General features: G+C 49.1%; 1 protein-coding gene across 1 annotated transcript in view; it reads left to right on the forward strand.

Annotated features, from left to right (window-relative positions):
• Positions 1-23,795, forward strand: part of LOC138666629 (uncharacterized) — a 292,085-nt gene that overhangs the window by 71,490 nt on the left and 196,800 nt on the right. Inside the window, 1 exon segment of the mRNA XM_069754825.1 lies at positions 12,589-12,646. Within this exon segment, the coding sequence (XP_069610926.1) occupies positions 12,589-12,646 (58 nt within the window).

Below are 23,795 nucleotides of genomic sequence, written 5' to 3' on the forward strand. Positions count from 1 at the left end.
CACATTCCAGCCCCATCACCATCTAATCCCGACCTGCACAAAATTCCTCATCCTGCTGATACCCCAATACTGAGCTGCTGCTGCCATATGTGACCCTATTACTGCACCTGATACCACAATACTGAGCTGCTGCTGCCGTATGTGACCCTATTAATGCACCTGATACCCCAATACTGAGCTGCTGCTGCTGTATGTGTCTCTATTACTGCACCTGATACCCCAATACTGAGCCGCTGCTGCCGTATGTGTCCCTATTACTGCACTGATACCCCAATACTGAGCCTCTGCTGCCGTATGTCCCTATTACTGCCCCTGACACCCCAATACTGAGCCGCTGCTGCCGTATGTGTCCCTATTACTGCCCCTGATAGCCCAATACTTAGCCCCTGCTGCCATGTGTCCCTATTACTGCCCCTGATACCCCAATACTGAGCCGCTGCTGTATGTGTCCCTATTACTGCACCTGATACCCCAATACTGAGTTGCTGCTGCCGTATGTCCCTATTACTCCACCTGATACCCCAATACTGAGCCGCTGCTGCCGCATTTGTCCCTATTACTGCCCCTGATACCCCTATACAGAGCCGCTGCTGCCATATGTGTCCCTATTACTGCCCTTGATACCCCAATACTGAGCCGCTGCCTCCGTATGTGTCCCTATTACTGCCCCTGAAACCCCAATACTGAGCCGCTGCTGCTGTATGTCCCTATTACTGCACCTGATACCACAATACTGAGCCGCTGCTGCCGTATGTGTCCCTATTACTTCCCCTGATACCCCAATACTGAGCTGCTGCTGCTGTATGTGTCCCTATTACTCCACCTGATACCCCAATACTGAGCCGCTGCTGCCATATGTGTCCCTATTACTGCCCCTGATACCCCAATACAGAGCCGCTGCTGCCGTATGTGTCCCTATTACTGCCCCTGATACCCCAATACTGAGCCGCTGCTGCCATATGTGTCCCTATTACTGCCCCTGATACCCCAATACTGAGCCGCTGCCTCCATATGTGTCCCTACTACTGCCCCTGAAACCCCAATACTGAGCCGCTACTGCTGTATGTCCCTATTACTGCACCTGATACCACAATACTGAGCCGCTGCTGCAGTATGTGTCCATATTACTTCCACTGATACCCCAATACTGAGCCGCTGCTGCTGTATGTCCCTATTACTGCACCTGATACGACAATACTGAGCCGCTGCTGCCGTATGTGTCCCTATTACTCCACCTGATACCCCAATACTGAGCCGCTGCTGCCATATGTGTCCCTATTACTGCACCTGATACCCCAATACTGAGCCGCTGCTGCCATATGTGTCCCTATTACTGCCCCTGATACCCCAATACTGAGCCGCTGCTGCTGTATGTTCCTAATACTGCACCTGATACCACAATACTGAGCCGCTGCTGCCGTATGTGTCCCTATTACTCCACCTGATACCCCAATACTGAGCCACTGCTGCCATATGTGTCCCTATTACTGCCCCTGATACTCCAATACTGAGCCGCTGCTGCCATATGTGTCCCTATTACTGCCCCAGATACCCCAATACAGAGCCGCTGCTGCCACGCCCCATTTTTGAAGAAGCTACACAGCGAAACGGCGCTCGTCGGGCGCGGGCGGCACCCACACCTCCTTACTTCACTTTCATCCGGACGCACAGACCTTGGACACTGAGCTTACAGGTAACCATCTGGCCCTTGAGCTTTAATTAGGTGTAATATGATAGTGCATGGATAGTGCATAGACAGTGAAATCCTCACTCCCCAGTGTCATTGCTTTAGCGGAGTCGCAGGCTCACACTTTAGGGGCTTCCTTTGCCTTTCTTTCCTGGATTATCATACACCCTTTTCTCCAGGCTTATATACCTATATTATACACAACATCTCTGTGCGCTGGTCCATACCTTTATCTTTTTTCTGGGATTTCTTCAGGTTTATTTTTATATCCGACACACTTGTGAGTGATTGATTTAGCCACTTTAGGATTCCCAGCCTATATTTCGATGTTGTGGTGTGCCTCCCAGGTATTTGGAGGTTTTCCGTTTCCCCCTTTATGTCTGTTTTTAATGCATGTGTTGTACACTTTTTTTTAGAAGAAGTTCTAAATAAACTTATTGGTTTTAATAGTACTCTTATCTTCACTTCTTTTTTTCCCCGGGTACCCACCATGTGGAAATGTGTTTATATTACCCTGATACTCCAATACAGAGCCGCTGCTGCCATATGTGTCCCTATTACTGCCCCTGATACCCCAATACTGAGCCGCTGCTGCCATGTGTCCCTATTACTGCACCTGATACCACAATACTGAGCCGCTGCTGCTGTATGTGTCCGTATTACTGCCCCTGATACCCCAATACTGAGCCGCTGCTGCCATATGTGTCCCTATTACTGCCCCTGATATCCCAATACTGAGCCGCTGCTGCTGTATGTGTCCGTATTACTGCCCCTGATACCCCAATACTGAGCCGCTGCTGCCATATGTGTCCCTATTACTGCCCCTGATATCCCAATACTGAGCCGCTGCTGCCGTATGTGTCCCTATTACTGCACCTGATACCCCAATACTGAGCCGCTGCTGCCATATTTGTCCCTATTACTGCACCTGATACCCCAATACTGAGCCACTGCTGCCGTATGTGTCCCTATTACTGCACCTGATACCCCAATACTGAGCCGCTGCTGCCGTATGTGTCCCTATTACTGCACCTGATACCCCAATACTGAGCCGCTGCTGCCATATGTGTCCCTATTACTGCACCTGATACCCCAATACTGAGCCGCTGCTGCCGTATGTGTCCCTATTACTGCACCTGATACCCCAATACTGAGCCGCTGCTGCCGTATGTGTCCCTATTACTGCACCTGATACCCCAATACTGAGGCGCTGCTGCCGTATGTGTCCCTATTACTGCACCTGATACCACAATACTGAGCCGCTGCTGCCGTATGTGTCCTTATTACTCCACCTGATACCCCAATACTGAGCCGCTGCTGCCGTATGTGTCCCTATTACTGCACCTGATACCCCAATACTGAGCCGCTGCTGCCATATGTGTCCCTATTACTGCACCTGATACCCCAATACTGAGGCGCTGCTGCCGTATGTGTCCCTATTACTGCACCTGATACCACAATACTGAGCCGCTGCTGCCGTATGTGTCCTTATTACTCCACCTGATACCCCAATACTGAGCCGCTGCTGCCGTATGTGTTCCTATTACTGCACCTGATGCTCCAATACTGAGCCGCTGCTGCCGTATGTGTCCCTATTACTGCCCCTGATACCCCAATACAGAGCTGCTGCTGCCGTATGTGTCCCTATTACTGCCCCTGATACCCCAATACTGAGCCGCTGCTGCCGTATGTGTCCCTATTACTGCCCCTGATACCCCAATACTGAGCCGCTGCTGCTGTATGTCCCTATTACTGCCCCTGATACCCCAATACTGAGCCGCTGCTGCCGTATGTGTCCCTATTACTCCACCTGATACCCTAATACTGAGCCGCTGCTGCCGTATGTGTCCATTATTACTCCACCTGATACCCCAATACTGAGCCGCTGCTGCCATATGTGTCCCTATTACTGCCCCTGATACCCCAATACTGAGCCGCTGCTGCTGTATGTGTCCCTATTACTGCCCCTGATACCACAATACTGAGCCGCTGCTGCCGTATGTGTCCCTATTACTGCACCTGATACCCCAATACTGAGCCGCTGCTGCCGTATGTGTCCCTATTACTGCACCTGATACCCCAATACTGAGCCGCTGCTGCCGTATGTGTCCCTATTACTGCACCTGATACCACAATACTGAGCCGCTGCTGCCGTATGTGTCCCTATTACTGCACCTGATACCACAATACTGAGCCGCTGCTGCCGTATGTGTCCTTATTACTCCACCTGATACCCCAATACTGAGCCGTTGCTGCCGTATGTGTCCCTATTACTGCACCTGATACCCCAATACTGAGCCGCTGCTTCCTTATGTGTCCCTATTGCTGCACCTGATACCACAATACTGAGCCGCTGCTGCCGTATGTGTCCTTATTACTCCACCTGATACCCCAATACTGAGCCGCTGCTGCCGTATGTGTCCCTATTACTGCACCTGATACCCCAATACTGAGCCGCTGCTGCCATATGTGTCCCTATTGCTGCCCCTGATACCCCAATACTGAGCCGCTGCTGCCATGTGTCCCTATTACTGCACCTGATACCCCAATACTGAGCCACTGCTGCTGTATGTGTCCCTATTACTGCATCTGATACCCCAATACTGAGCCGCTGCTGCCGTATGTGTCCCTATTACTGCACCTGATACCACAATACTGAGCCGCTGCTGCCGTATGTGTCCTTATTACTCCACCTGATACCCCAATACTGAGCCGCTGCTGCCGTATGTGTCCCTATTACTGCACCTGATACTCCAATACTGAGCCGCTGCTGCCGTATGTGTCCCTATTGCTGCCCCTGATACCCCAATACTGAGCTGCTGCTGCCGTATGTGTCCCTATTACTGCTCCTGATACCCCTATACTGAGCCGCTGCTGCCGTATGTGTCCCTATTACTGCACCTGATACCCCTATACTGAGCCGCTGCTGCCGTATGTCCCTATTACTGCACCTGATACCCCAATACTGAGCCGTTGCTGCCATATGTGTCCTTATTACTCCACCTGATACCCCAATACTGAGCCGCTGCTGCAGCATGTGTTCTTATTACTTCAACTGATACCACAATACTGAGCTGCTGCTGCCGTATGTGTCCCTATTACTGCACCTGATACCCCAATACTGAGCCGCTGCTGCCGTATGTGTCCCTATTACTGCCCCTGATACCCCAATACTGAGCCGCTGCTGCCGTATGTGTCCCTATTACAGCACCTGATACCCCAATACTGAGCTGCTGCTGCCATATGTGTCCCTATTACAGCACCTGATACCCCAATACTGAGCCGCTGCTGCCGTATGTGTCCCTATTACTGCCCCTGATACCCCAATACTGAACCGCTGCTGCCGTATGTGTCCCTATTACAGCACCTGATACCCCAATACTGAGCTGCTGCTGCCATATGTGTCCCTATTACAGCACCTGATACCCCAATACTGAGCCGCTGCTGCCGTATGTGTCCCTATTACAGCACCTGATACCCCAATACTGAGCCGCTGCTGCCGTATGTGTCCCTATTACTGCCCCTGACACCCCAATACTGAGCCGCTGCTGCCGTATGTGTCCCTATTACAGCACCTGATACCCCAATACTGAGCTGCTGCTGCCATATGTGTCCCTGTTACAGCACCTGATACCCCAATACTGAGCCGCTGCTGCCGTATGTGTCCCTATTACTGCCCCTGATACCCCAGTACAGAGCCGCTGCTGCTGCCGTATGTGTCCCTATTACTGCCCCTGATACCCCAATACTGAGCCGCTGCTGCCGTATGTGTCCCTATTACTGCCCCTGATACCCCAATACTGAGCCGCTGCTGCCGTATGTGTCCCTATTACTGCCCCTGATACCCCAATACTGAGCTGCTGCTGCCGTATGTGTCCCTATTACTGCCCCTGATTCCCCAATACAGAGCCGCTGCTGCCGTATGTGTCCCTATTAATGCACCTGCTGTGTGGTTCTCTGTGCCCTCTAAATTCTAAAGCAGCCCTCTATAATATAGTAATGCCGGGTGCAAGTGCCCTAGAAAACAGAGCCCATATTTTGCCCCTTAGAAAGTAATATCGCCCTGTGTGCTCCTTTGATAGCCGCAGTAACCTGAGTTCCCCTATAACGATAAGTGCCCACTTTGCATTTAATAATGTCCCCAGTCTGCCCCTGTACAGCTCTCCTATACACAGCATAATGCTCTCTTATACACAGTATAATTCCCCCTCAATGTATAGTACCACCCACACAGTATACTGACTCCTTAGTAGCCCCCAAACTTTTGATGGCTCCAACAATGTATAATGACCCCCACACTGTAATCTCCATACTGTGATGGCCCCCTAGATATCCTCCATATACAGTAGCATAATGCACCAAATAGTCCACAATATAGTGTAATGCACTCCCCATAGGCAGACTCTATAGCATAAGGCAGCCCCCATAGGCAGACACTGTAATAAGGCAGCACCCCCATATAGGCAGACCCTGTAATAAGGCAGAACCCCATATGCAGACTCTGTAGTATAAGGCAGCACCCCCATAGGCAGACACTGTAATAAGGCAGTACCCTCATAGGCAGACTCTGTAGTATAAGGCAGCCCCCCATAGGCAGACCCTGTAATAAGGCAGCCCCCATAGTCAGACCCTGTAATAAGGCAGCCCCCATAGTCAGACCCTGTAATGCAGCCTCCATAGTAAGACCCTGTAATAAGGCAGCACCCCTATGGGCAGACCCTGTACTAAGGCATCACCCCCATAGGCAGACCCTGTAATAAGGCAGCACCCCCATAATCGGACTCTGTAATAAGGCAGACTCCATAGTCAGACCCTGTAATAAGGCTGCCCCCATAGTCAGACCCTGTAATAAGGCAGCACCCCTATAGGCAGACCGTGTAATAAGGCAGCACCCCCATAGGCAGACCCTATAATAAGGCAGCACCCCCATAGTCAGACTCTGTAATAAGGCAGCCCCCATAGTCAGACTCTGTAATAAGGCAGCCCCATAGTCAGACCCTGTAATAAGGCAGCACCCTCATAGGCAGACAATGTAATAAGGCGGCAGACCCTGTAATAAGGCAGCACCCCCATAGGCAGACAATGTAATAAGGCGGCAGACCCTGTAATAAGGCAGCACCCCCATAGTCAGACTCTGTAAGAAGGCAGCCCTCATAGTCAGACCCTGTAATAAGGCAGCATCCCTATAGTCAGACCCTGTAATAAGGCAGCCCCCATAGTCAGACCCTGTAATAAGGCAGCACCCCTATAGTCAGACCCTGTAATAAGGCAGCCCACCTATAGTTAGAGGCTGTAATAAGGCAGCCCCCATAGTCATACCCTGTAATAAGGCGGCAAACCCCCATAGTCAGACCCCGTAATAAGGCAGCCCCCATAGTCAGACCCTGTAATAAGGCAGCACCCCCATAGTCTGACCCTGTAATAAGGCAGCCCCCATAGTCAGACCCTGTAATAAGGCAGCCCTGATAGTCAGACCCTGTAATAAGGCAGCCCCCATAGTCAGACCCTGTAATAAGGCAGCCCCCATAGTCAGACTATGTAATAAGGCAGCCCCCCCATAGGCAGACCCTGTAATAAGGCGGCAGACCCCCATAGTCAGACCCTGTAATAAGGCAGCCCCTATAGTCAGACCCTGTAATAAGGCAGCCCCCATAGTCAGATCCTGTAATAAGGCAGCACCCCTATAGGCAGACCCTATAATAAGGCGGAAGACCCCCAAAGGCAGACCCTGTAATAACGCTGCAGCACCCATCAATAAAACCCCCAAAAAACTCACCTCTTTTCTTTCTGGTTCCTTCGCTGCTCTCGCTGATCTCCTGACAGCAGTGACGTCATCGCCCCCGCTGTCAGTGTCGGCGTCGTCAGACGCTGACGGGGGATGATGGGAGAAGGAGCGTGGCGCTCATTCTCCCATCAATGCGATCAGCTGTATCGGCTAAATGCCGATACAGCTGATCTTCCGATGACGGCGGAGGGCCCGCTGCTGGCACCGGGCCCCCCACCTGCCCAGGGGCCCCATAGCGGCCGGGCGGCAGAGCAGGGAGATCGATTCTCCCTGCTCTGCTGCAGAATGTAACTGTATCTGCGCGCTGCGCACGCCGATACAGTTACAGTAGCGTAGCTCCGGGTGGGCCCCCCTCAGTGCACCAGGCCCGGGGCGCCCGCACCCTCTGCCCCCCCCCGGTAGCTACGCTACTGTGTGCTGCTGATAAACTGATACTGTATGGGGAGAGATTGATCTAATAGTGATTGTTCTGTTCCCATCATTCATTCTCAGTTGGTGTAAAGAGGCTCCACTTGCACTCATCATACACGTCACATCAACCCCTGACTCCTCCCTCCTGTGACCTCATCACAGGTCCTGTGCGCACAGAACAGCCATATATGTGGTGTGCGGCTCTGCAGGTGGAGGTAGGTGCTGGAGATTCCCCATTACTGGGCGCAGAGGACATTAACCCCCTCAGTGCTGTAGTTATATTGCAGAACACAACTTTGTAAAATGTTTTGGTTCATGTCTCTGTATTTTAGCCGGTTTCATGCGTTTCTGGGTCACACTTGTTAATCGTGCCATTTTCTAACAGGAAAATAGAAGAAAAAGAGCTGCCATAGTCATAATCACAAAGAAGCAGGGACGAGCGAGTAGTGAAATATTCGGACTCGCTATACTTGTACTGAGTATACCGTACTACTCGGGTATTCGGTGTGAGTAGCGAGTCCAATGTTAGTCAATGGAAAATGCGAGTAATTGTCTGCTGGACCCTACAAAGCGGTCTGGGGGCTGAGGAAAAGGCTAAAAAAGGTGTAAATGTTAAAAAAAAGTGTACTGTAAACAAATGTGTATAACAAGGGGTCAGGGGCTGTACGAGTGGTTTTACACCACTGCTTCACTAGAATGTACAAACACTATTTGAAGTCCTGTCTTTTTTTGCTGGAAGCGGGACTCGTACGCCACTTACGCAAAGCTAGTGATATATCAAAAGTGCCATAAGAGCGAGTGATGGATGCTATCTTCTGACAGCTAAGTGTAAGTGGTGTAAGGAGAGTGATCTGCCCTAGGGGCTGTGTGATGGTTAACGCAGAAAGAAGCCACCCATCATCATCATCACGAGGGATTTACAATTATAAAGCTTGGACTACTGTCCTTGTTGTTCCACTGCCACTGCCTAATGTGTAGGCATAGACATAGTGTCTTCAAAACATTAGCCCTAGGGGCTGTATCGTGGATGACGCAGGAATGAGGCCTCAAGAGCCAGACAATTATGAAAGTAGACTACTAGCACGGTAGTTCCAGTGCCCAATGTGCAGGCATAGACATAGTGTCTTCAAAACATTAGCCCAAGGGGCTGTATCATGGTTGATGAAGGAAGCAGAGCAGGTCTGAAGGGCCAAACAATTATGAAGCTAGGACTACTAGCACAGAAGTTGCAGTGCCCAGTGACCAGGCATAGCCATAATGTCTCCAAAAATTAGCCCAAGCTGCATGATACCATGGTTGATGAAGGAAGAAGGGTCTCATCACGAGTGCCTCCGATGGGAAATATTAATTAACGGAACATTGTTTTTAGCTTATTGCCCATGAGGAACATGTGGCAGAAGAAATGGGGTTTGTATGGGAAGGGATGGACGTGATCACCAGTTGCAAAAAAATAATGTTTTGGGTGACTGTAGGTTGGGATTCTGTCATCTGGAGGGCTTAAATACTGTTGCGAAATCCAGTCCTTGTTAAATTTTATCAGTCAGCCTGTCTGCATTCTCTGTAGTCAACCGTGTGCGTGTATCTGTGATGATTGCCCCAGCAGCACTGAAAACACGCTCTGACATTACACTAGCAGCTGGGCAGGCCAGCACCTCCAAGGCATCTAAGGAGAGGTCTGGCCAACTATGCAGCCTGGATACCCAGTAATTAAATGGAACAGAAGGACGCAGGTATGGTCATTTAGATAGTCGTTGACCATTTTGTTCGACTTCTCCCTCCTTGACATTGTTACTGTTCCAACAAGTCCTTGGTGATGAACTGGTTTATTGAAGATGGCCCAGTTTGTGGACATTTTACCACCACCTCTTTTGGACCTGTTTGGTGTGTCTCTCCCCATTAATGTATGCTGTTGCACAGAGCTGGTTCCTCTGCAAGCAGCAGTGTCTGAGGGTGCTGTTGCCATCAAATGATCTACAACGGCCCTCTTGAAGGATTCAATTGTGAAACCCCTTGGTGACTGCAATAGTAGCGAAGGAAATTTGTCCTTATACCATGGGTCTAGAAAGGTGGCCAACCAGTATAGGTTGCTATTGAAAATGTGGATTACACAAGGGTCTTAGCACAGACAGATATGAAGTGTGCCATGTGTGCCAAGCTGCAAAGAGGCAAATCTTCTGTGACCCCAGAAGGAGGAACAATACCCATCCTCTCCTCACACTGACTCTCCTCCTCCACCTCCTCCTCTCCAGCCAACCCATGCTGGATAGACATGAAGCTGGGGTTGGGATTCCCCTCTGTAGCATGAGGTGTCCCCTCAGTACCACTGAAAAAGAAGTCCTCTCCCTCCTCGTTTTCATCATCATCTTCATCCCCCAATCTTGCCTGATAATATTGGCTGGGCTGGGTAGGATCACCCATTGTGAAATCTTGCTCCATACCCAGCTGCTGGGCATGCAAATATTCCATTTTTACATTCTGCAGTAATTTTTTCAGCAGACATAGCATAGGGATGGTTACGCTGATAAGTTATCAAGCACCTCACAAATATCAGCGATCCACACCCACTCGAAAGTTATGTGTCTTGGCTGAGTCTCAGTGTGACAGGTATGTTTACACTGGTATTCAGCAAGTGCCCTCTGCTGCTCACTTATCCTTGCCAACATATGATATGTTGAGTTCCACCATGTTGGCAGGTCGCAAATGAGTTGGTGGTTTGGCAAATTAAATTGCTTTTGAAGCGCTGCAAGACCAGAAACAGTGGTTGAGGAATTGCGGAAATGGGCGCAAATACGGCGCACCTTCTCAAGTAGGTACAGCAAGTCAGGGTATGTTTTTTTAAGTTTCTGCACCACTAGGTTCAGCACGTGAGCCATGCATGGCACATGTCCCAGCTTCCCGAGCTTTAAAGCCGCCACCAGGTTACACCCATTGTTGCAGACAACCAGACCGCGTTTGAGTTGCAGTGGGGAGAGCCACTGATCGGTCTGTTGTTTTATTCCTTGCCATAGCTCTGCTGCAATGTCAGCTTCAGCAGGGCGTGTTGCCACTTTGCCGATGCGCTGCTGCACACCTCCCAACTTGGGAGTGATGTGGAGGGTAATTCAGCATAGGATGGCGAGGCGGAGGGAGAGGGGAGACAGGATGTATATGATGAGGCGGAAACCCTAATTGAGGTTGGGCCCGCTATTCGTGACGTGGGTAGGATATGTGATGTCCAGTTTGAGACTTTGTCCCACCCTCCACGAGGTTGAGCCAGTGAGCAGTGACAGAGATGTATCGTCCCTGGCCACAAGTACTTGTCCACGTGTCTGTTGTAAGGAGACCTTCCCGGTTACGGTGCTGGTGAGAGCGCTCTTTAGATTGTTTAAGATGTGCTGGTGTAACGCGGGGATGGAACACCGGAAAAAATAGTGCCGGCTGGGAACCGAGTATCGTGAGGCAGCCACAGCTAACAGATCAAGAAATGACTGTGTCCCCACAAGTCTAAACGGCAACATCTCCATGGCTAGCAACTTGGCAATGTGCGCGTTCAGTATTTGTGATTGTGGGTGCGTGGCTTGGTATTTACGCCTCCTTTCATACATATGGGGCACGGACAATTGGACACTTGGCTAGGACAAACAAGCAGATGAGCTTGTTGTGTCCTGTGTCTGTGCAACCGCAGCTTGTGAGCAAGAGGTATGATGATCACCTGCAGTGATTTGACCCGCAGACACCGATTTGGTACCCTGTTGTTCCACCCACCGACTAGAGTGCTTGGCTGCCATGTGTTTCCCCATACTGGTGGTGCTTTGGTTGCCTTTGCCCTGGCCTCTGCTTAGCTTCGTATGGCAGATGCTACAGATGACAACATTTGTTTCAGAAGGACTATCGTAAAAAAATTTCCAGACAGCGGCTGAATGCACCCTTGCCTTGACTTGGGGTACAGAGGGGTTGCTCTTGGCAACAGCTGACACACTTTGCACTCGGTTCAAACCAGTAGCCCTTGGTGCCTTTGTTGGTGCTACATGTCCACCTTCTTCCTCTGTGCTGCTGTGCTGGCTATGCGTACCAACGGTCCAGGTCGGATCGGTGGTCTCATCATCGACCACCTCGTCGTCCATGTCATCCTCCTTCCATGTTGATATTGTCGACTGGCCAGATGGCAACTGTATGTCATCACCATCAGCCTCCACCTCTTCATCCAGTATATCACGTGGATGAAAGTGGATTTCTTCTGGCCATGGGGTTTCAAATATTTGGCCATCAACAGACGATACCTCCTCGCGTTCCTCTTTAATGTCGCGCGGTGAGAGGCCAGAGGCAATGAAAGGAAATGGACCAAGCAGATCCTCGGAGTGGCCAAGGTTGGGGTCAAATGTTTCCTGTGACTCCTGACGCGATGATGAACTAGGAACAGGTTGAGAATAGGATGACCCAGCATCCTCTATATGGACAGGAGACTGTTTTGTCATGGACGATTGGGTGCTGCTAGAAAATTTCGTTGAGATCTTATCAGCCATCCGAGACAGTATCTGTTCTTGTTCTTCTGGCTTCCAGACCCGTTTACATTCCAGATCAAGAAATTTCACCAGGAACCTAGATGCATCAACCTTCTTCGGTCTCCCAGACTCTGTGCCTTGTTGGGCACCAATGACAACCCCACGTCCATGTCCCTGTCCCTTCACAATAGCCTTTTTAGGAATTTTGGATTTTTCTGCCATAGCTGCCAATGTTCAGATGCAGATATTGGGGAAAAAGGAACAGTTAGTGCTTTGTGGAAGGTAGCACTACAGCCTAGTACTGCTTTTATGTTTTACAAACTGCACCACAAAGGCACAAAAAAATTGCGCTGAGGTTTAAGGTGAGATTACACACCCCAGTCACTACACAAGACAGCGGGGCTGCCACTAAAGATTTGCCCTGAGGTTTAAGGCGAGATTGCGCACCCCAGTCACCACACAAGACAGCGGTGCTGCCACTAAAAAATTACCCTGAGGTTTAAGGCGAGATTACGCACACCAGTCACCACACAAGACAGCGGTGCTGCCACTAAAAAATTACCCTGAGGTTTAAGGCGAGATTACGCACCCCAGTCACCACACAAGACAGCGGTGCTGGCTGCGTGTCATTTGTGCAGTACCGTGCGTCCTATTCGCTGTGAACACAGCACCGCAACAGCACAAAAAAAGTGCTCTGCAGGGGTAAATGTGACCCCAAAAATAGCTGGGAAAACTGTCACTACTCAGTCCCTGACCTTATACTTTCAGCTCTGAAAAGAGCTTTTGGGTTTTGCGGAGGATTTCGGGATGATTTGCACAAACAAACACAACTTTCCTTGGCAGCTGCTCACACTCTCCCTTCACTAGCTGTGTTCTGCATGCAATGTGCAGAAAATGGCGGAGGCATGGCTTATATAGAGCCAGGCTATGAGTCATAGGCTATGACTCATGTATGACGCTGGGCGGCCAGCCAGTCTTAGTAATTCCACCCACAACCAAGAAGGCTGCGGCATTACTGTGATTGGCAAATGCTGGCCGGGAAATCCGAATAGTGCGAGGCGAGTAGTGAAATACTTCATTACTCGCCGAGTACCGAATACCCACGATTATACTCTCTCATCCCTACAAAGAAGCCCAAAACATCATGTATACAGTCTTTTTGTCATTTGATTAATAATAGATGTAGCCTTTAAGGTCCGTGATAAATCTGTGTATGACTCAGACCTGAGATCAGTTTTTCAGATCAACCATTATTATTACTTATATTTAAAGCACCATTAATTCCATAGTGTTGTACATGAGGAGGTTCCTTACAAAGTACAAGAATAAATGAGAGAGAACAAACTAACAATAACAGACTGGTACAGACAGGAGGGGCCCAACCCTTTCGTGCTTACAGTCTACAAGATGATGGTGGAAGGAGATGGTAGGGGGGGGGGGTTGTGTCAGCTCCAGTGGTGGTGAGGTGGTAGCGGGGTCATTGCAGGCTTTAAGCTTTGTTGAATAGATGAGTTTTCAATTTCTATCTGAAAGTTCCATCAGTCGTGGATAATCGGACTTGTTTGGGCACAGAATTCCAGAGGATGGGAGATATTCAGGAGATGTCTTGGAGGTGATTGGGTAAGGAAAGGAGCCAATGAGTAGTAGTAGTTGGAGAAGTGAACGAGGTCTTGAGAAAACCAGCGATGACGTGTTAGACGATATCAAGAAATGAGTTCTGAGATATATCAAGGAGACAGATTATAGATGGATTTGTAGGTCAATGTTAGTACAGTGGCTTGAGAAAACATTCACCCCCTTGGCCTTTTACCTATTTTGTTACAATATAACCTGTGTTTTTAAATATTTTTGTAATCCGATTTGTGTGTGATGCATCAGCACTAAATATAGGTTGGAGAAGTGAAGTGAGAAATACATAGGCATAAATTAAATTTATGGGATCAAATAACTAAAAATTGGCATGTGCATATGTACAGTATTCACTCCTTTTGCTATGAATCCACTAAACAAAATCTGTTGCAAGCAATTACCTTCATAAGTCTCATGCTTAGGCTGGAGTCACACTCAGCGTAAGACAATACGGTCCGTATATAACGGCCGTAATACGCTGAAAAGTCCCCAAAATAGTGGTCCGTAGCTCCTCCGTAGGCAGGGTGTGTCAGCGTATTTTGCGCATGGCATCCTCTGTATGTAATCCGTATGGCATCCGTACTGCGTGTTTTTCTCGCAGGCTTGCAAAACCGACATACGGCTATACAAGGGATCCATGTGTAAAAAAACCCCAAAAAAACATATATACTGTCTATATATATAAAAGTATTTAGTCAGTCAGCAATAGTGCAAGTTCCACCACTTAAAAAGATGAGAGGCGTCTGTAATTTACATCATAGGTAGACCTCAACTATGGAAGACAAACTGAGAAAAAAAATCCAGAAAATCACATTGTCTGTTTTTTTTAACATTTTATTTGCATATTATGGTGGAAAATAAGTATTTGGTCAGAAACAAACAATCAAGATTTCTGGCTCTCACAGACCTGTAACTTCTTCTTTAAGAGTCTCCTCTTTCCTCCACTCATTACCTGTAGTAATGGCACCTGTTTAAACTTGTTATCAGTATAAAAAGACACCTGTGCACACCCTCAAACAGTCTGACTCCAAACTCCACTATGGTGAAGACCAAAGAGCTGTCAAAGGACACCAGAAACAAAATTGTAGCCCTGCACCAGGCTGGGAAGACTGAATCTGCAATAGCCAACCAGCTTGGAGTGAAGAAATCAACAGTGGGAGCAATAATTAGAAAATGGAAGACATACAAGACCACTGATAATCTCCCTCGATCTGGGGCTCCACGCAAAATCCCACCCCGTGGGGTCAGAATGATCACAAGAACGGTGAGCAAAAATCCCAGAACCACGCGGGGGGACCTAGTGAATGAACTGCAGAGAGCTGGGACCAATGTAACAAGGCTTACCATAAGTAACACACTACGCCACCATGGACTCAGATCCTGCAGTGCCAGACGTGTCCCACTGCTTACGCCAGTACATGTCCGGGCCCGTCTGAAGTTTGCTAGAGAGCATTTGGATGATCCAGAGGAGTTTTGGGAGAATGTCCTATGGTCTGATTAAACCAAACTGGAACTGTTTGGTAGAAACACAGCTTGTCGTGTTTGGAGGAAAAAGAATACTGAGTTGCATCCATCAAACACCATACCTACTGTAAAGCATGGTGGTGGAAACATCATGCTTTGGGGCTGTTTCTCTGCAAAGGGGCCAGGACGACTGATCCGGGTACATGAAAGAATGAATGGGGCCATGTATCGTGAGATTTTGAGTGCAAACCTCCTTCCATCAGCAAGGGCATTGAAGATGAAACGTGGCTGGGTCTTTCAACATGACAATGATCCAAAGCACACCGCCAGGGCAATGAAGGAGTGGCTTCGTAGGAAGCATTTCAAGGTCCTGGAGTGGCCTAGCCAGTCTCCAGATCTCAACCCTATAGAAAACCTTTGGAGGGAGTTGAAAGTCCGTGTTGCCAAGCGAAAAGCCAAAAACATCACTGCTCTAGAGGAGATCTGCATGGAGGAATGGGCCAACATACCAAGAACAGTGTGTGGCAACCTTGTGAAGACTTACAGAAAACGTTTGACCTCTGTCATTGCCAACAAAGGATATATTACAAAGTATTGAGATGAAATTTTGTTTCTGACCAAATACTTATTTTCCACCTTAATATGCAAATAAAATGTTAAAAAAACAGACAATGTGATTTTCTGGATTTTTTTTTCTCAGTTTGTCTCCCATAGTTGAGGTCTACCTATGATGTAAATTACAGACGCCTCTCATCTTTTTAAGTGGTGGAACTTGCACTATTGCTGACTGACTAAATACTTTTTTGCCCCACTGTATATATCTATATATATATATATATGTCAGTGAGACACATATATGTATATATATTATTACTTCATACAGCGCTAGATAGCTTTAAAGCCGGCAATTCAATTACCGGCTTTTGTTATCTCCTTCCTAAACCCGACATGATATGAGACATGGTTTACATACAGTAAACCATCTCATATCCCCATTTTTTGTGCATATTCCACACTACTAATGTTAGTAGTATGTATATGCAAAATTTGGCCGTTCTAGCTATTAAATTAAAGGGTTAAATGGCGGAAAAAATTGGCGTGGGCTCCCGCGCAATTCTCTCCACCAGAGTAGTAAAGCCAGTGACTGAGGGCAGATATTAATAGCCTGGAGAGGGTCCATGGTTATTGCCCCCCCCCCCACCCCCCCGGCTAAAAACATCTGCCCCCAGCCACCCCAGAAAAGGCACATCTGGAAGATGCGCCTATTCTGGCACTTGGCCACTCTCTTCCCATTCCCGTGTAGCGGTGGGATATGGGGTAATGAAGGGTTAATGTCATCTTGCTATTGTAAGGTGACATTAAGCCAGATTAATAATGGAGAGGCGTCAATTATGACACATATCCATTATTAATCCAATACTAGTAAAGGGTTAAAAAAACACACACACATTATTAACAATTACTTTAATGAAATAAAAACAAAGGTTGGTGTAATAATTTATTCTACGCTCAATCCTTCTGAAGACCCTCGCTCTGTAACGAAGTAAAAATAATAAACCAACAATATACATACCTTCCAAAGATCTGTAAGGTCCCACGATGCAAATCCATCTGAAGGGGTTAAAAAATTTTGCAGCCAGGAGCTCTGCTAATGCAGCGCTGCTCCTTGCTGCAAAACCCCGGAGAATGAAGGTAAAGTAGGTCAATGACCTATATTTACCTTCATTTGCGGTGAGGTGCCCTCTGCTGGCTGTTCCTGGAGCGTGGGAACTTTCCTAGAAAGCTCCCAGGCTCGAGCTCATATGAGGTCGCCCTCTGCTGGTTGTCAGGTTAAGTCAGGGTTGGCTTATAATAAAAAAAAAAATCCAATCTCTGATGATTAGTGTTGAGCGATACCGTCCGATACTTGAAAGTATCGGTATCGGATAGTATCGGCCGATACCCGAAAAATATCGGATATCGCCGATACCGATATCCGATACCAATACAAGTCAATGGGACATCAAGTATCGGAAGGTATTCTCATGGTTCCCAGGGTCTGAAGGAGAGGAAACTCTCCTTCAGGCCCTGGGATCCATAGGGATGTGTAAAATAAAGAATTAAAATAAAAAATATTGATATATTTACCTCTCCGGCGGCCCCTGAACTCAGCGCGGGTAACCGGCAGGCTTCTTTGTTCAAAATCAGCGCTTTTAGGACCTGAGAATCACGTCCCGGCTTCTGATTGGTCGCGGGCCGCCCATGTGACCGCCACGCGACCAATCACAAGCCGTGACGTCATTCGCAGGTCCTTAACGCGCTCATTTTTTAAAAATGAGCGCGGTAATGACTTTCAAAGACGTAGCGGCTTGTGATTGGTCGCGGCCACGCGACCAATCACAAGCCGCGACGTCACCGCAAGCTATTAACGCGCTCATTTTTAAAAATGAGCGCGTTAATGACTTTCAAAGACGTAGCGGCTTGTGATTGGTCGCGTGGGCGCGACCAATCACAATCCGCGACGTCACCGCAAGCTATTAACGCGCTCATTTTTAAAAATGAGCGCGTTAATGACTTTCAAAGACGTAGCGGCTTGTGATTGGTCGCGTGGCCGCGACCAATCACAAGCCGCGACGTCACCGCAAGCTATTAACGCGCTCATTTTTAAAAATGAGCGCGTTAATGGCTTTCAAAGACGTAGCGGCTTGTGATTGGTCGCGTGGCCGCGACCAATCACAAGCCGCGACGTCACCGCAAGCTATTAACGCGCTCATTTTTAAAAATGAGCGCGTTAATGGCTTTCAAAGACGTAGCGGCTTGTGATTGGTCGCGTGGCCGCGACCAATCACAAGCCGCGACGTCACCGCAAGCTATTAACGCGCTCATTTTTAAAAATGAGCGCGTTAATGGCTTTCAAAGACGTAGCGGCTTGTGATTGGTCGCGGCCACGCGACCAATCACAAGCCGCTACGTCTTTGAAAGCCATTAACGCGCTCATTTTTAAAAATGAGCGCGTTAATAGCTTGCGGTGACGTCGCGGCTTGTGATTGGTCGCGGCCACGCGACCAATCACAAGCCGCTACGTCTTTAAAAGCCATTAACGCGCTCATTTTTAAAAATGAGCGCGTTAATAGCTTGCGGTGACGTCGCAGCTTGTGATTGGTCGCGGCCACGCGACCAATCACAAGCCGCTACGTCTTTGAAAGTCATTAACGCGCTCATTTTTAAAAATGAGCGCGTTAATAGCTTGCGGTGACGTCGCGGCTTGTGATTGGTCGCGTGGCGGTCACATGGGCGGCCAGCGACCAATCAGAAGCCGGGACGTGATTCTCAGGTCCTAAAAGCGCTGATTTTGAACAACGAAGCCTGCCGGTTACCCGCGCTGAGTCCAGGGGCCGCCGGAGAGGTAAATATATCAATATTTTTTATTTTAATTCTTTATTTTACACATCTCTATGTATCCGATACCGATACCGATACCACAAAAGTATCGGATCTCGGTATCGGAATTCCGATACCGCAAGTATCGGCCGATACCCGATACTTGCGGTATCGGAATGCTCAACACTACTGATGATACATCGGTGAACCATCAAATCCATTATCCAGTGGCGTAACTACAAAGTGAGGGGCCCGGTGCGAACTTTCAAATGGAGCCCCCCCCCCGCCAAAATATTTCCCACCGAAATTCACATTTTCCCTATTCATTTCGCACACTATAGTTTTGTTGCAATGTTGTATAGTCTGACCTAATACTGCCCTGTAATCGCTGAGAAAAATGATTTTATAACTAACATGTCCCTATACTAATTAGGGCGATGTCTTCGGAAGTGCAGACACTGGGAGTTCATGTCCTCCCTCGCTTAAATTCCAAGCGCACTCCCGGCGTTTGAAATCTGTGTGCTGTTTCTTCCTGGTATGACGCTGCAGTGCGTCATTTCCGGACCTGTGCAGTGTGGGGGAGTATTGGGTGTACTGGTTGGCTCCAGAGCATAGGCACTGCACGTTCTGACGCTGGCGAGTACACCCAATACTCCCCCACAGTGCACATGCTGGGCTCTGCCCACAGCCGTGTACCATTCTTCCCGACTTGGAAATTTACAGCCCGTACAAACGCGGCTTCGCTTCGTGAACCCCGTGACACACGGCTCTGCTCCGTACACCTTGTACACACACGGCTCCGCTCCTTACACCCGCGGATCTGCTCCGTACACCTCATACACATGCGGATCCACTCCGTACACCTCACACACAGCTCCGCTCCGTACACACGCGGCTCCGCTTCGTACACTCCATACACACGCGGCTCCGCTTTGTACACCTCGTAAACAGACAGCACCACTCCATACACAACTCCGCTCACCTCTTTCACACTCGGCTCAGCTTTGTACACACCTGACTCCGCTCCGTACACCTCGTACACATTGCTCCACTACACACATACACGGCTCTGCTCTGTACATCTTGTACACACACGGCTCTGCTACATCCACACTGTAAACCCCTCCTGACCCCACACATAAACTTCCCCTCATTCAGCACCATGACAATCAGCACAGCAGAGTCCTGCATACGCTGAGGCCACTGATCATGTGACCCCTGACTCCTCCCCTCCTGTGACCTCATCACAGGTCCTGTGTGCACAGAACAGGGGTGTGTGTGTGTGTGTGTAGGTAGGTGAATGACAGGTGTAAGCAGCACACTGGCCGCACATCAGCACTTTACAGCCGCGACTGCACTTGACTCACCAGCTGCTGCCTACGGGCCTCACCCGGACTCTGTGACAGCTGCTGCAGGCTCCTCAGCTTTGTTGTTTCCCCTCCATCTCTGTCAAGCTTCAGTGACATGCCCAGGCCTTCTGCTAGGTCAGATGTCCTTCACCGACATGCCCACTCGCCTCACACCGCTGGAAGTCTGGGGAAGCTGGCCGTTGTGGGTGTGGCCAGCAGGGTGCGTGACTTGTCTGCTGAGTTTCCCGGCTAGTGCTACTTGTTTGCTGGACAGTGTGGGCCCCTAAGCACTCCGGGCCCAGTTGCAGCTGCGACCCCTGCGACCGCAGTTGTTACGCCCCTGCCATTATCATCAAATGGAAACCACAACAAACCAGCCAAGAGAGGGCCACCCACCAAAACTCTCAGTCCGGGCAAGGAGGTCATTAGTCAGAGAAACAGCACAGACACCAAAGGTAACCCTGAAGGAGCTGCAGAGTTCCCAAGCAGAGACTGGAGTATCTGTCCATACAACCACAATAAGACATACATTCCATAGAGGTAGCCTTTATGGAAGAGTGGGTAGAAAAAAGCCTTTACTTACACAGAAAAATTGTAAGGCTCATTTTCAATTTGCCAAAAGACGTGTTAAATTCCCCAAATATATGGAGGAAGATGCTGTGGTCAGATGAGATCAAAGTTAAAATTTTTGGCAGCCAAGATAAATGCTATATCTGGTGCCAAACCAACAGAGCTTATCACCCCAAGAACACCATCCCTCGAGTGAAACGTGGTGGCAGCGTCATGCTGTGGGGATGTTTTTGGGCAGCAGGGAGAGGGAACATGGTCTGAGTCAAGGGGAATATGCATGGTGTGAAATACAGTGATATTAAGCAAAACCTGTTTTAGGCTACGTTCACACTAGCGTTGCGCCGCCCTGCGTCGGCGACGCAACGCGCGACGCACGGAAAAACGCGCGCAAAAACGCGTGCGTCGTTTTTTGACGAAATCGGACGCAAGAAAAATGCAACTTGTAGCGTTTTCTTGCGTCCGACGCTAGCGTCTAAAACGACGCACGTGTCGGAAAACGCGTGCAAAAAGACGCACGCGTCCCCTATGTTAAACATAGGGGCGCGTCGCCGCTGCGTCGCCGACGCAACAGCGACGCGACGCTAATGTGAACGTAGCCTTAGTCTGTCAGTGATTTGAGACTGGGATAGAGGTTCACCTTCCAACAAGACAATGACCCAAAGCATACTGCTAAAGCAACACTCGAGTGGTTTAACCCCTTCCCGACCTGTGACACAGCGTATGCGTCATGAAAGTCGGTGCCAATCCGACCTGTGACGCATATGCTGTGTCACAGAATGATCGCGTCCCTGCAGATCGGGTGAAAGGGTTAACTCCCATTTCACCCGATCTGCAGGGACAGGGGGAGTGGTAGTTTAGCCCAGGGGGGGTGGCTTCACCCCCCCGTGGCTACGATCGCTCTGATTGGCTGTTGAAAGTGAAACTGCCAATCAGAGCGATTTGTAATATTTCACCTAAAAAACTGGTGAAATATTACAATCCAGCCATGGCCGATGCTGCAATATCATCGGCCATGGCTGGAAACACTTATGTGCACCCACCCCACCCCACCGATCGCCCCCCCAGCATCCCGATCTGTGGTCCGCTCCCCTCCGTCCTGTGCTCCGCTCCCCCGTCCTCCTGTCCGCTCCCCTCGTGCTCCAATCACACCCCCCGTGCTCCAATCAAACCCCCCCGCACTCCGATCACCCCCCCCCCGCACAGCGATCCCCCCCATGCTCCGATCCACCCCCCTGCACAGCGATCCCCCACCCCGTGCTCCAATCCTCCCCCCGTGTTCCGATCCACCCCCCCATGCTCCGATCCTCCCCCCCTTATACTTACCCGGCCTCCCGGGATCCGTCCGTCTTCTTTCCTGGGTGCCGCCATCTTCCAAAATGGCGGGCGCATGTGCAGTGCGCCCGCCGAATCTGCCGGCCGGCAGATTCGTTCCAAAGTGAGTTTTGATCACTGAGATAGGTTATATCTCAGTGATCAAAATAAAAAAAATAGTAAATGCCCCCCCCCCCTTTGTCACCCCCATAGGTAGGGACAATAAAAAAAATAATAATTTTTTTTCCCACTAAGGTTGGGGTAAGAACTAGGGTTAGGGGTAGGGGTAGGGGTAGGGTTAGGGTTAGGGTTTCGGTATGTGCACACGTATTCTGTTCCTCTGCGGATTTTTCCGCTGCGGATTTGATAAATCCGCAGTGCTAAACCGCTGTGGATTTATCGCGGATTTACCGTGGTTTTTCTGCGCATTTCACTGCGGTTTTACAACTGCGATTTTCTATTGGAGCAGTTGTAAAACCGCTGCGGAATCCGCAGAAAGAAGTGACATGCTGCGGAATGTAAACCGCTGCGTTTCCGTGCAGTTTTTCCGCAGCATGTGTACAGCGATTTTTGTTTCCCATAGGTTTACATTGAACTGTAAACTCATAGGAAACTGCTGCGGATCCGCAGCGTTTTCCGCAGCATGTGCACATACCTTTAGAATTAGGCTATGTGCACACGGTGTGGATTTGGCTGCGGATCCGCAGCGGATTGGCCGCTGCGGATTCGCAGCAGTGTTCCATCAGGTTTACAGTTCCATGTAAACATATGGAAAACCAAATCCGCACAAAAAACACTGGAAATCCGTGGAAAATCCGCAGGTAAAACGCAGTGCCTTTTACCCGCGGATTTTTCAAAAATGATGCTGAAAAATCTCACACGAATCCGCAACGTGGGCACATAGCCTTAGGGTTAGGGTTGGAATTAGGGTTGTGGTTAGGGGTGTGTTGGGGTTATGGGTGTGATTAGGGTTATGGCTACAGTTGGGATTAGGGTTAGGGGTGTGGGGGGGTTGGTGTTGGAGGTAGAATTGAGGGGTTTCCACTGTTTAGGCACATCAGGGGTCTCCAAACGCAACATGGCGCCACCATTGATTCCAGCCAATCTTGTATTCATAAAGTCAAATGGTGCTCCCTCACTTCCGAGCCCCGACGTGTGCCCAAACAGTGGTTTACCCCCACATATGGGGTACCAGCGTACTTAGGACAAACTGGGCAACAACTATTGGGGTCCAATTTCTCCCGTTACCCTTGTGAAAATAAAAAAATGCTTGCTAAAACATCATTTTTGAGGAAAGAAAAATTATTTTTTATTTTCACGGCTCTGCGTTGTAAACGTCTGTGAAGCACTTGGGGGTTGAAAGTGCTCACCACATATCTAGATAAGTTCCTTTGGGGGTCTAGTTTCTAAAATGGGGTCACTTGTGGGGGGTTTCTACTGTTTAGGCACACCAGGGGCTCTGCAAACGCAACGTGACGCCCGCAAACCATTCCATCAAAGTCTGCATTTCAAAAGTGACTACTTCCCTTCTGAGCCCCGACGTGTGCCCAAACAGTGGTTTACCCCCACACATGGGGTATCAGCTTACTCAGGAGAAACTGGACAACAACTTTTGGGGTCCAATTTCTCCTGTAACCCTTGGGAAAATAAAAAATTCTGGGCTAAATAATTATTTTTGAGGAAAGAAAACGTATTTATTATTTTCACTGCTCTGTGTTATGAACTTCTGTGAAGCACTTGGGGGTTCA

Source organism: Ranitomeya imitator, chromosome 2, assembly GCF_032444005.1.
Source record: "Ranitomeya imitator isolate aRanImi1 chromosome 2, aRanImi1.pri, whole genome shotgun sequence".
In the NCBI taxonomy this organism is placed as follows: Eukaryota; Metazoa; Chordata; class Amphibia; order Anura; family Dendrobatidae; genus Ranitomeya; species Ranitomeya imitator.